The sequence below is a fragment of the Notechis scutatus genome, chromosome 2 (genome assembly GCF_049901735.1).
Source record: "Notechis scutatus isolate UNSWTSFEM ecotype Mainland chromosome 2, rNotScu1.2, whole genome shotgun sequence".
NCBI classification, from domain to species: domain Eukaryota; kingdom Metazoa; phylum Chordata; class Lepidosauria; order Squamata; family Elapidae; genus Notechis; species Notechis scutatus.
In genome coordinates, this window is record NC_142010.1 from 32,749,812 (window position 1) to 32,763,163 (window position 13,352).

Sequence of the window (13,352 nt, forward strand, 5' to 3'; positions counted from 1 at the left end):
TTAGAGTGCTGTACTGCAGGCCACTTCTGCTGACTATCGGCTGCCTGCAATTTGGCAGTCCAAATCCCACCAGGCTCAAGGTTAATTCAGCCTTCCATTTTTCCGAGGTGGGTAAAATGAGGACCAAGATTGTTGGGGGCAATATGCTGACTCTGTAAAAACTGCTTAGAGAGGGCTGTAAAGCACTATGAAGCGGTATATAAGTCTAAGTACTATTGCTATTATTCTGGAGAGCAGTAGCTAATTTGTTTTGGTTTATGGGTAGAGCTACCTACAGTTAGAAGAGCACTGTCATTTGACTTTGGGTGTGATGCCGAGTTCTATAAGCAAAGAGTTGTTTTTTCGTTTTTTCTTCAAACTGAACCGAGCTTACTCTCTTGAAACACCTTGAAACATCTGGAGCCATTACCAGTTACAATATACATCTAAATTCTAAAATAAGTGTTTTGGTTTCTTCAGTACAGTAGAATTTCATTAACCCTCTACGTAGATTGATTGTGAACATAGCAATATTGTCACTGGAGAATTCACTATCAGGACCGTTCAGAACTCAGGTTGACTCATCCAGGAATAAAGACAACTATTGACATTTGTGCCAGTCAAAAGGTTATTTTTCATAAGAATTATTTGCAGTGAAAATGTTGGCATTTAGTAATATCTCAACCAATACTTCATCTATGTAGAGGAAAAAGTCATTTTAAGAATGATAAAATACAAAATGATAGTAACTTGCCAGTGAATCAGGTACTATTTTCAACTGTCATATATTAGGACTTAGGATTTGCCAAGTATACAGTGGTTAAGAAGGTGAAAATAACCAGCATTTTTTTCTGTTTTATATAAAGGATTTGCCATGACTAACATTAACATTAGCTACATCAAGTAGCACAGAATTTTTAAGAGCCTCCAATTATATCTTAGCAAATACCATTGTTAAAAAAAGGACATTTTATACCTTAGTTTTTAATCCTTTGTAGAAGGAAAGAATTTAGGATATACAACCCAAATATATTGCATAGCTCATACTTTTGTAAATACGGTAATTATCTTACTGGATATTTACTTAAGAAGGGAGCTCTTTATAATAGTTACAAAAAAAAGTTGGAATATCAATGGGTATAATACACCCCAACCCTGGAATTATCACATACTATTTCCTCTTGGAGTAGATAATGTTACACAGTTTGCAGAAAGGGAGTAAGAAATAGTAAATGGAAGAAATTAGATAGGAGAAAAAAACTGAATCATAAAACTTAATCCAGTTCATTCCAACACCATTCATTAAACCCCCTCATCTTTTTATCCTTGTAAAAATATTCATTTCATATTCCTTACATTTATTCTTATATTTGAAATCTGTGCACAGTGATCTTACAAGATGATTTAATAGGGATTGACTCTAACTGCCGGTCTTAGTTTTGTCAATCATGGTTATCTTTGGACACTTTTTACTAAGTTAGTAACAGATAACAGATAATCAGAGTTGGAAGGGACCTTGTAGGTCATCTAGTCCAACCCCCCACCCAAGCGGGAGACCCTACACCATTTCTGACTAATGGCAGTCCAATCTCTTCTTCAAAGTCTCAAGTGGTGGCGCTCCCACAACTTCCGAGGGAAAGCTGTTCCATTGGTTGATTGTTCTCACTGTCAGAAAGTTTCTCCTTATTTCCAGGTTAAATCTCTCCTTGTTCAGTTTTTCATCCATTATTCCTTGTCTGGCTTTGTTTTTGCTACTCTATACAGATTTGTATCACTAATCTATAAACAGTCTTGTAAATCAGCATATTGTCACCTATATGCCACCTTCTAGGAATAATGGTACACAAAATAGGTGTTATTTATATTGGACATTGATAGCCAAATCCCAGGGGATTTAATAAAAATTTATATCACTTTTACTAGGAGAAAAATTGGGAACAGTTATTCAGAAAGCAAGATTTTAATCAAAAAGCATGGTTTGTTTCTCTAAATTGTAATATCTTTTAATATCTCAGTATTAAAACTGTGAAGTTGTGTGAATGAATTTTGCTAGCTATCAATTTAATAATAATGGTAGTAATTGTGGCTTGTCTCACAGTCAGCCAAATATTCGGGATGGATTTGGTATTTTTAGCCACCTATCGAGTCCTTCCAAGGACCTGGGATAGGCAGATATTAATGTTCTCCCTTTCTCCCTCCCTCCCTCCCTCCCTCCCTCTCTCTCTCTCTCTCACACACACACAGCAGGCTGACAAGTCTGTTTGGTAGGGAGATGAATAGTTATCTGCCATACCTATTCATCTCTGCGTCCTGCCTTTTATCCCCAGAGCTAGAGTGGGGGGGCTTTGTTAGCAACAACGGCTCTTCCCAAGGATCGGCCCATAGATTTCCACTGCTCTCCTCTCCTTTTTCCCTTCTGCGCATCCATGCATCAGGCACTGGACCCCAGCTATTCCTCCTCTTCCTCATCAGCCACCTCCAGACCTGGGGGATGTTGACTCTCCCTCTGAGGGTTGATGGACGGCCCAGGCCCCATCTCCATCTCTATCTCTGACAGCTCCATTCTCTCTTCCCCCCTGGAGCTCTCAGATTGCCTTGATGCTGGCCCTTACTCCCACATGGCCTCCTCATCTGATTCGGCTGCTGGAGGGATCAGCAGCCAACAGGCCACAACAGAAGGATCATTGCAGGATGTAAGCTGTTCCGAGTAAAGCTGCCTTTGGCAATTGACTGGTGGTGAATTTGTCAATGCCGGTGGTGTTCAAGTGGTGCTCCAGTTGTTTTGGGGTTGCACCAGGGGTGCGATTCAACCAGTGTAACAACTGGTTCGTTGAACATGCACTTTGCACGGGCGCAGAGCATTTGCTACTGACCTTTTCCAGCAATCTCTGTTGTGTTAAACAGCTGGTGCGCAGCAATCTGCTGAGCTTAAAAACCAGGATATAAAGCACAGACTAGAGTTGGGGCAGGCAGGTGGGCCCAACAGCTGATTGTCAGAGTGAACCAGTTCACTCACAGTTGATCCTCAGAGCTACCGGTTCTCCCAAACGGGGCCGAATCAGTAGAATCCTACCCTTGGATTGCACCCAAGGTGTGCCTATTATTAGCAGTACTACCTTTGCTTTCTTTTGCCCCAGTCATTCTATTTCTTTGCATATCTTTGTATTTTGTTATCTTCTCCAATTCTTTCTCTTCTATTCTGCTGTCTCTGGATAGTCCCACGACAGTGCCACGTCCACAATCCAACCTTTTTTGTTTTTGTTGTCAAGAGTTGTAAAGTCTGGGATGTTATGGGTCCAGGTGCCTATCTGTTTGAATTCTAAACTCCCAGAGCATTTTGGCTTCTTTATTTTCTGTTATTTCCTCTATTTTATGGTCCCACCAGGTCTTGCTTGTAGACAAAGGGTATTTCTTGCAGATCTTCAATGCACCGTTGTTGCTACTTTGTCATGCTGTTGTTTGTAGTCAGTCTGTGTGATCTTCTTGCAGCAGCTATCCAGGTGATCCATTGTTTCTTCAGCTTCTTTGCAGAGGTGGCATTTGCTGTCTGTTACTGTTATTATTATGATTCATCATACAGTCAGCCAGATTTGGTATAATAAAATCACATTGAGTCCTTCTCAACAGCAGTAGATAAATAATGTACTTGACTAGCCCAAAAATTCAGGGGATTATGATAGTTGTAGTCCAAAATAAGTAACATGAAACTATCTGCTTGTACTTTCAAATAATTTCTTCTTACCCACTATTACTTTCATAATGGAATTAAGATAAATATTTGTAGCAGAATAATTATTGAAATTATAACCTACCTAGATATCTCTTCAATACATTAACCTATGGTTGTAGGCTCAAATAGCTGCAGACTAAATTTAAAATAATTATCCAGCGTATAAACTTTCTGATATAAATTCACATGCATTTTATACCCAGGTGTTCTAATTTGTATAACCTCCCCAGTCTGTTGTTATAACCAAAATTCACTTTTAAGGTATCCTGTTATGAAAATATTTTAAAGCCAGGATCCACCACAGAGAGAGGTGGATTGCATAGTCTTGATGCAGAAGGCCCTTGCAATAAGGACTTGTGTAACCAGAATGCGTAAAACGAAGCAGGCACGATGGTTCACTGTAAATATTTAATAGGAGTTGATCCTGGAGACCTCTCTAAAGCAAGGTTTTAACTCCAAGAACATTGAAATAGGAAATAATTTGGAGGAAATTATCACAGTGTATTGTGTGATCATTAACGTGTCTCTTTTTGCTGTTGTTTTTTGTTTTTTTGTCCCAGAAAGAAGACACAGCTCCGCCAGCAAACCACCTCTGACACCTCCTTCCTCTTCAGTATTCTCCTTGTATTCATCTCTGTCTTCAAAAAGTAAAGGTAGCAGCGGAGGAGGGAGCAATCGCTCATCCAGTGGTGGAGGGGCAAGTACATCGTCCTCATCCAGTTCAAAATTATTGAAATCACCCAAAGACAAGCTGCCAATTGGTGGAAACAATAGGCCAATGCATCCAATGCATAGCAAAGGTCTCCATGACAAAATGTGAGTTATTTATTGATTTCTACCTGCCTTGGTTCTGAAAATAGAAAAGTTTAGCACTGAGACAAGTACTCTGTGTCTAACTGGGCCGTGTCCATTTTTAAATACAGTGTTTTATTTTGGTCCTTGGTTATTTTCCAACCATAAATTAGGTTTTGGGAGAAATGCCATGAAACTCTCTTCTGTATGATTCTTCTTCCTTTTCCCCTTGATCAGTAACATTGTATTGCTAGCTGTACACATGCTTTAAGAATTAATAGGAACTATTAAACCAAGGCAGACACTGGATTTGCAAATTGTTTTTAAATGAAGTCGTGGCTAACCCTAAAATCAGTGCAGACAGAACATAACAGCATGATTAATGCTGAGAAAGAAAGGACAGGAAAAATCACACAGGAGGAGGAAGAAAGAGAGGGATTTGTTCCTCAAATAGTAGGTCTGCACCATTGGTCTGAGATCCAGAATATAGTGGCCAAAACTAAAAAAAATAAGATCAGGTAACAAATTGTAGATCTGGATTGAAGGTGGAATTGTTGTTTATAAGGTTGAAAGTGACATAATTAACCAGAGCTGCACAGTGATCAGGCCAGCTTGCTTTTTGACTCAGATCCAGTGCTCCAGAAATAACTTCTTGTCAATTCGGAGACAGTCTGTCATGATACATTCCCACTTCCAGAAAACAGAAAATGAAATGCCAGTGTTCCTGAAAGGCTTTTCTGTGGTAATGAAAAAGGAAAACCTCTCCAGACACATAATGTATCTTTCTGTCTTCTGTTCTGAGCCTAGCCAATACCATATGGCAAGGTTTTCTCTTTATACACATGCGGCCTTTCTCAGACAGTCAATTACCCAGAATTTATCTAGAGGAAGAAGAAGGATATGGAAGGACATTCCCTTGAATAATGTCAGATTGCTCTAACTTGCCCTGGGTTACATAGAAAGATAAGCATTTAGAAATTGTGTTATTTATGTGTTCGTTTTGAACAGAAGATAGCAGAATCTTTGGAGGCCACTGTGCCCTGCCTTATTTCTTAAAATCCCTCCATATCCCAGATCCATGTTGTTTCTGCAGTGACATCTTGTGTTTAAATGAGAAATTGGGATGAACCTGGGATGTACTGAACATTAAATCATGTCTAAATAAGAGAGCCTTTACTGTGCAACAATTACATATGGCTTTGCCTTATATTTCCGCTTCACTAGCATGACTCCATCTGTCAAAGTGGAAAAAATACATCCAAAGTTAGATGGTGCATTACTGAAGCCTGCTGTTGGTCCAACCTGTTCTACTACTGTGAGCTCTTCAATAAAGACTGGCCTTAATCCCTCAATACCAAAGCCACCCTTGCCTTCCCCTGGACAGATACTGAATGGTAAAAGTCTTCTCTCTGTGCCTCCATATACAGAAAAGAAACAAGACGAGAGTACAAATAATAGGAAATTTTTACACAAAAGACTGTCAGGTAATTCTTACAATGAACGTCAAATGTAGAATATTAAAATGAAAAAGGCATGTGCATTTTTATAATAAAGGTAAAAAAGTAAAATGTATGTTTCTGAAGTTATCCTGAACTCTAGAAATGGTGTGGAAAAGTTCATCATTGTCGTCTTTGAATAACCAGAATCCAGAGTGGCATGTGAAGCGATCTGCATGCGTGCTGTTCATCTCATCTTTTCTAATAGCTGCTCCTTCCCCGTTGTGAATCCTTCTGATAGCTGTTGACACACTTTTGAAAAGAAAAATCAGCCATACATATTCTGTGCTCACACTTAAAGGATCCTGGCCAATAGTATAAAGCCATGTATTTAATCATGATAATGATGCAAAAGGTAAAGCATTAATTATTGGTAGTTAAGGTAAAAAGAAGCACCCGTGGGTTCTTTGAATTTTACGATATGGGCTTTGAGTTGATTTTATGTCTCAAGGGGCAGCTCTTGAAATTTTCAACAAATCTGTCCATGAATTCTGCAATGCTATTTAGTCTCCTATATAATAGGGGCAGTATATTTATAATAGCAAATAGCAAAACTGCACAGAAAAGCACAGTATATTTTCAGATATTGTCCTACTGAATTCGTCTTCAATATTTTTGGAATTATAATGATTAACCCCCATCTTAACCAGTAACATTTGGTATATGTACCTGTAAAAAGGTATATTAACTCATGGATATTCTGTGCAGCACTGCAATATTTAAAAACATTCTTACATGCTTAGCTGAACTTACAATATTTTTGTGACAACAGTAGCACTGTTGCAATATGATGCAACTTTTACAAATGCTAAATCTCAATTAATTGCTATTTTTACTCTTTTTTTTCTAAGAAAAATATCTGCTAACTGAGAGTCTTACATGCACTTTTTATCTTCTTAAATCCTGTTACAGACTTAATTGGGTTTTCCAAAAAAATCCAATGTTATTGATAACTACATGGTAACATATATGAAAATTGAAAGCAATTTGGGGTTTAATTATACAGTAGCACAAACCAATATGATCCAAATATGACACTTTTACCTTGCCTTTAATAGAGAGAGAATTTGATCCTGATATCTACTGCGGAGTCATTGACACAGAAACCAAGAAACCCTGTACCAGGTCATTAACATGCAAGGTAAGATGCCTATATTGGACCTCCAAAGTAATTTAGGGTATTTGAACAATCTACAAAAACAACCTGAGAAACTTCAGTATACAGTAGTCTGACTGAGTACTTTAAAAAACGTAACATCCTTGTGAAAATACATTTGAATAATGCAGATGCTTCTGTAAGATTGCTTAGCATATTGTAAAAAGTTATGGCCAGTGTCACAAGTTTCTGTTTCCGACATTATGTTTTTTTAAAACTGAAACCAAACATTTATCAAGAACAACAAAAAGAATTTATATGGGGCATGTATACAGAGAATTCTCATAAAAATAAATTCATAAAATAACACAAAACATAGAAAAAAGGTGCTTGGAGTGATACCAGTGAAAAATACATGTGAGAATTGGTCTGAAGTTCATTCATACTTCTCCCATCCATTGCTAGATCAGTACTTCATTCTTTATATTGATTTTTTTTTTTACTTTTCTTCGTTTGAAATTATAAGTAGAACTAGGTATTCCACATGTACTACCTCATAATTATTATGTATGCTAAAAGAAATTCGTAAATCACAACACCCATTAATTATATGGACAAACGTTCAATTTAAATAATATAGAACAGTGTTTCTCAACCTTGGCAAATTTAAGATGGATGGACTTCAACTCCCAGAATTCCCTAACCAGTCACAAATAATATCTGTTTCTTAGACAGAATTAATTATGTTTAACACATGCTATTAGAGAGCCAGTTTGAGGTAGTGGTTAAAGCAGCAGGCTAGAAACCTGGAGACTTCTAGTCATGCCTTAGGCACAAAGCCAGCTGGGTGACCTTCGGCCATTCTCCCACTCTCTCATTGGGAAGGAAGCAATGCCAAACTGTTTCTGATAAGTAAGAAAACTGCAGGGATTTGTCCAGGCAGTTGCCAGGCATTAACGCTGCCTCAAAGGCACAAAAAAGAAAAAAAATGCATACCATTACAATATTTCTGCTTGATCAGGTTCTAAATTTAGAAACTGTGTAGTCACTGCAGATATATGGGGACATGAGCAGATGTGAGCTCTTTGAACACTCTTATACTGAATATAACTGCCACATGTAAAGAATTTGATTTATCATGAAATAAGAAACACAGTATGATTATAGTTTATTAATTTAATGCTATTTTTAAATGCTATAATATTTTCATAAGAAAGTCGGGCAAGACAGACTTAGATCTATTACAGTAGGCCAGAGGTCTGCTATATATAATAGATATTTCCTATCTTTTTCTTCCATATTTTTTTTCCTTTTTAGCACTCACCCCAAATTCAAAGTTGATCTAGATCAGGGGTCGCCAATCTTTCGACCTCAGGGACCACCAAACTCATAATTTTAGATCCCAGGGACCACTAACCAGTTCTGTGGGCGTGGCCTAATTTATGGGTGTGGCTTTGTGGTCATGTGACTGGCTGGGCATGGCTTGTATGTAAATTTTATAAATATTTATATAAATATTGAATTTTTTATAAAAAAAGAGGAACTTTTATCCAAAACCAGGCAAAGCAGGCAGATTGAGTTGCTCACAGAATCACAGATTCATTCAGAGACCTATCTATCTGTCATTGGCTAGCTCAGTCTGTCACATAAAATTTGCTTGCAAGCAAACTCACAAAATTAACTCACAGCACAACATGCATGTAAATATTGAACTTTTTTATTTAAAAAAAGAGCAACTTTTACCCAAAATCAGGCAAAGCAGGCAGATTGAGTTGCTCACAGAATCATTCAGTGATCTATCTATCTGCCATCGGCTAGGTCAGTCTCTCAAATTTGCTTGCCGTGAGTCTGCACTTAATTTGCTTGCAAGCAAACCTTCAGTCCTAAGGGAGGTTCGGCTGTGCTGAGCTGAAGATCTAAAGACTAGCTAGAAAGCAAGAAATCCAACCATTTCCTGCTTCCTACCTAATCTAAATCTCCTGGCACAGCAGAACAGATGATAGTCGGAAAAAGGAAAAAATAGCAATTTAGCAAGCAAGTTTACCGGGTAAGAAGTGAGTGGGCTGAGGGTTCCCGCAGGCCATGTGGGTGGCGCAGCCTGGTGTTTCTGCGCAGCCTGGATTAATTGCTTTGTGGGGGTGCTCTGGAGGTGAGATTTCTCTGCGGCCCACCAAAATGTTCTCGCCTACCGGTTGGTGACCGCTGATCTAGATGACCTTCTAAAAATTATGTAAAAATACATATGCTTGGTTCTCAATAGTACTATAAAATAGCTAGGTTGTTTACTTAGTCAGAGGTAATGTGAAGTAGTGTTTATAAAGGCATTGGACTACAACAGGAGGATTCAAATTCAAGTCCATTCTCAGTTTTAAAAATACACTGACTTTGGGCCGATCATTATCCTACAACATTGCTACAGGGGGGACAAATGAAAGACATTCCTTAAGATTCCCTGATATGCCATGGGCTTTATTTTCCTAAAATAAAGAAATCCATCCATTTGAGAGAGCCAATTTGGCTTAGTGATTAAGGCACTGGGCTAGAAACAGGGAGACCATGAATTCTAGTCCTGCCTTAGCTATAAAAGCTGGCTGAGGCAGCCTAATTCACCTCACAGGGTGGTGGTTATAGGAAAAGGAGGAGGAAGGTGTGTTGGATATGAGGGACAGATAAATAAATAAATTGTGGGCCTTAGTTCTTTATTAGTGGTGAAGAAAGAGTCTAATCCTTTTTGTGCACTCAATCTCTCATGTCTGTGCCTAATTTCTACAATCCTTTTACAGCCTGAATCAATTTAATATTTTGTACTTTCTAGACACATTCCCTAACTCAGCGAAGAGCTGTGCAGGGTCGGAGGAAACGATTTGATTTATTACTAGCTGAGCACAAAAGCAAAACCAGGGAAAAAGAATTACTCCGCCATTTGGATCATCATCAGCAGATGCCCCTTCTCAGGGAACCACATCCCTCACCTTCAAGGACTTCCCAGGAGCTGCACCAAAATTCTCATGGAGTTATTCCTACAGAATCAAAGCCTTTAGTACCTAATAAACTCAAACCTCACACCCCCAGTCTTCCAAGGTAAGTGTCCTGAACAGGTTGGGATGAGTGTCCTGTGACTTCCCCCACACAAATGCCATCCCAGTGGTGTGTTGATGGTACCTCGTGAGGGTGGGTGTCTTTTCCTGAACAAATTCAATAAATTAGTGATGTGCTGAATTATTTCCGTTCAATTAATCGACGCTTGGGATAATATTTTTGCCACTTCCCAACAACCAAACTACCATCCGTGGCGGGGGTGGATGGGGGTTTGTATTTTAATATTAATTTTATTTTTGTCTTTTATTTGGTTGTTTTTCCATATTTTAATATTGTTTTTCCATATAAGTTTTTTTTCTCTTCCGTTCTCAGTGGTGACACTGCTACATGCTTTTGTGTGGCACTTGCCCAAATACTTGGTATTACCTCCACTTCTAAAATTTGTACAATAATAAATTAACAAAGATAAATGATAATATGTTTTTGAGATAATGATACAGGCCAATCAACTGTAAGCAAGTGCTGCATACCTACAAAACCCATCTAGAACTTTTGAAAGAAAGATTAATAAAATATAGTGAGGAATGTAAAAATATACAATATTTCTCTGATCTTCCTGGCTCTTTTTGTTGTGTCTGTAATAGTTGATCCTTTTAATATTTCTATGATGCACAGAAGTAATTTCACAGTTGGCTTGAATATGCTGGTGAGATGGGAGTATGGAAATAGACTCCCGTTACTTTTACACTATAAACAATTGGCTCTATGTAAAATAAATTACTGGAAAAACAATTAAGCTATCCCTGACCTTTATTGTTCGGAGGAAATTGTTATTCTGCCATGATTTTTCATCACAGCTGTTTTATTCTTACTATGCTATTAGTAGTTAGTCTCATAGTGACTATAATGGCCAACACTGTTATATTAAGTTCATGACCATGACCATAGTCTAGGAATCCTAGAATTGTAGAGTTGGAAAGGACCACGAGGATCACCTATTTCAACCCTTTGGATAATTAATTAAGCATCTCCTGCCTAAAATCCCCCAAAATGAATGGAAAAACCCATGGGTAGACTGCTCCATTGTTGCTCAGATCTTACTATTAGTTCTGCCAGATCTACATTGCCTGAAAGTCAGGGTTTGTTTGTTTTTTTTAAACTCCTGGTCACTGCCTGGACAAATCTCCCTGCAGCTTTCTTGACATGACTCTAGAAGTGGTTTGTCATTGTTGCTTTATAGAGTTGAGAACGAGTGATTGGTGCAAGGTCTCAGCTGATGTTATTCTTACGTCAGTTTCTAGCCTGGTGCCTTAACCATTACACCAAACTGATTCTCAGTAGGCAATTTTCCAAAGCACCAGAAAGCAAGGTAACAAAGAATGGATGGAAACTAATCAAGGAGAGAAGCAACCTAGAACTAAGGAGAAATTTCCTAACAGTGAGATCAACTAACCAGTGGAACAGCTTGCCTCCAGAAATTGTGGGTGCTTCATCACTTTTAAGACAAGTCCGGACAGCCACTTCTCTCGAATGGTATAGGATTTCCTGCTGATGGGGTTGGACTAGAAGACCTCCAGGGTCTCTTCCAACTCTGTTATTACGTTAATGCCTTCATCTCTTTTTTTCTCCTGACATTTACATAGTGTATCTGTTCACTGGGCCTTTCAATTTCATTTTGTATTCATAAAACCTCAGTATGACAATTATTTTATGTATAAGTTTACAAAGGAGATAAAATGTTACGATGGAATCTGTGGCACCTAGTACTGATGGTTGTGCAAGCTTGCAAATCGTTTTCTAATATTACCTTTATACATTGATTCTTCTTGTCTGAAGGCCTCCAGGCTGTCCTGGCCAGCACAGTGGGAATGCCCCTAGCGAGTCTCCATCACTCCATGAATCTCCACATGCTCCCTTGCCTGCAGCTGAGCCAACATCTCGGTTATCCAGTGATGAGGGAGAATGTGATGAAAAAGAAGAGCCTGTTGAAAAACTGGATTGTCTTTACTCGGATCATCATCCTCAAGCAGCTGCTGTATGTTCCAGTCAATACTTTCCGGTGTTATATTTAAAAGCTGTCTTATTAGCAGCTGCTTTAGTTGCCTTGTTAGAGAGGATGGAAATGCAGGAGAAAAGGTTTGCTGCAGATGACGGATACTGGAATAGGTCATGATTGATGTAATATGCATTAGATTATTCTGGGGTTTTAATAAAATTATTACGATGGCAAAATAGAAGAAAGTCTTCATTGGAGAGCTAATGTTCTAAAACAGTGTTTTCTCAACCGTGGCCACTTGAAGGCATGTGGACTTCAACTCTCAGAAGTCCTCAGCCAGAAATGCTGTCTGGGGAATTCTGGGAATTAGTTGCAGTCTACATATCTTCAAGTGACCAAAGTTGAGAAAGACTTAACACGTAAGAAATCCTATGAGGTGTGAGTTGAAGTGGCATATATCTAAGATCCTTTAGGTGGATGTTTATTTTGACTTGATTTTATTGGCTAAAGTAGGGGTGTCCAACCTTGGCAACTTTAAGACTTGTGGACTTCAACTCCCAGAATTCCTCAGGGAGTTGAAGTCCACAAGTCTTAAAGTTGCCAAGGTTGGACACCCCTGGGCTAAAGCATCGTTGGTTGGTTAAATACATCTTGCAATTAGTAAAATTAAAATCCTATTCTTGTTCTGCTTGCCTTCCCAGTTTTGCACATTTGGTAATCGACAAATCGGAAGAGGTTACTACGTGTTTGATAAGCGGTGGAACCATATCCGATGTGCACTTAATGTCATGGTGGACAAACATCTTAATTCACAGATGTGGAAGTGAGTTGACACTAAAGAATCTCTCATATATTTCACTATTAATGTTTTTTATTTGCATGTAAAGACCAAATAAGTGAGAAAAGTTTTCTCAGCGTTATTAGCAATTTCTAAATAAGTAGAAATTATTTTTTTGGAACTGGGATGAACATTATGATAATTTTCAAGAGCAACAGATGTTAAACGTATAGAATGTTGGATGGGAAATGGCAAGAAATTTCCTTTAAAAGAAATTTCCTTTAAAAGAAATTTACAGACTTTGATCATTTCTTGGAAATGAAACTAGTTTTGTAGGGGAAAGAGAAAAGACTATGGAGACAAAACAATTGAATCCTCTTTGATTAAAATTTTGTTTAGATATTTACTGTTTCATTTGCAGCATAAAAGTTATCTTATTCACCTTT

General features: G+C 38.2%; 1 protein-coding gene across 5 annotated transcripts in view; it reads left to right on the forward strand.

Moving 5' to 3' along the window:
* The window catches only part of ATXN7 (ataxin 7), a 130,364-nt gene that overhangs the window by 109,650 nt on the left and 7,362 nt on the right, over nucleotides 1-13,352 (forward strand). For all 5 annotated transcript variants that reach the window (XM_087954546.1, XM_026679473.2, XM_087954548.1 and 2 more), the window contains 6 exons: nucleotides 4,270-4,525; nucleotides 5,726-5,985; nucleotides 7,056-7,138; nucleotides 9,909-10,174; nucleotides 11,969-12,167; nucleotides 12,830-12,951. In XM_087954546.1, the coding sequence (XP_087810672.1) occupies nucleotides 4,270-4,525; nucleotides 5,726-5,985; nucleotides 7,056-7,138; nucleotides 9,909-10,174; nucleotides 11,969-12,167; nucleotides 12,830-12,951 (1,186 nt within the window). The remainder of the gene's footprint in view (nucleotides 1-4,269; nucleotides 4,526-5,725; nucleotides 5,986-7,055; nucleotides 7,139-9,908; nucleotides 10,175-11,968; nucleotides 12,168-12,829; nucleotides 12,952-13,352) is intronic.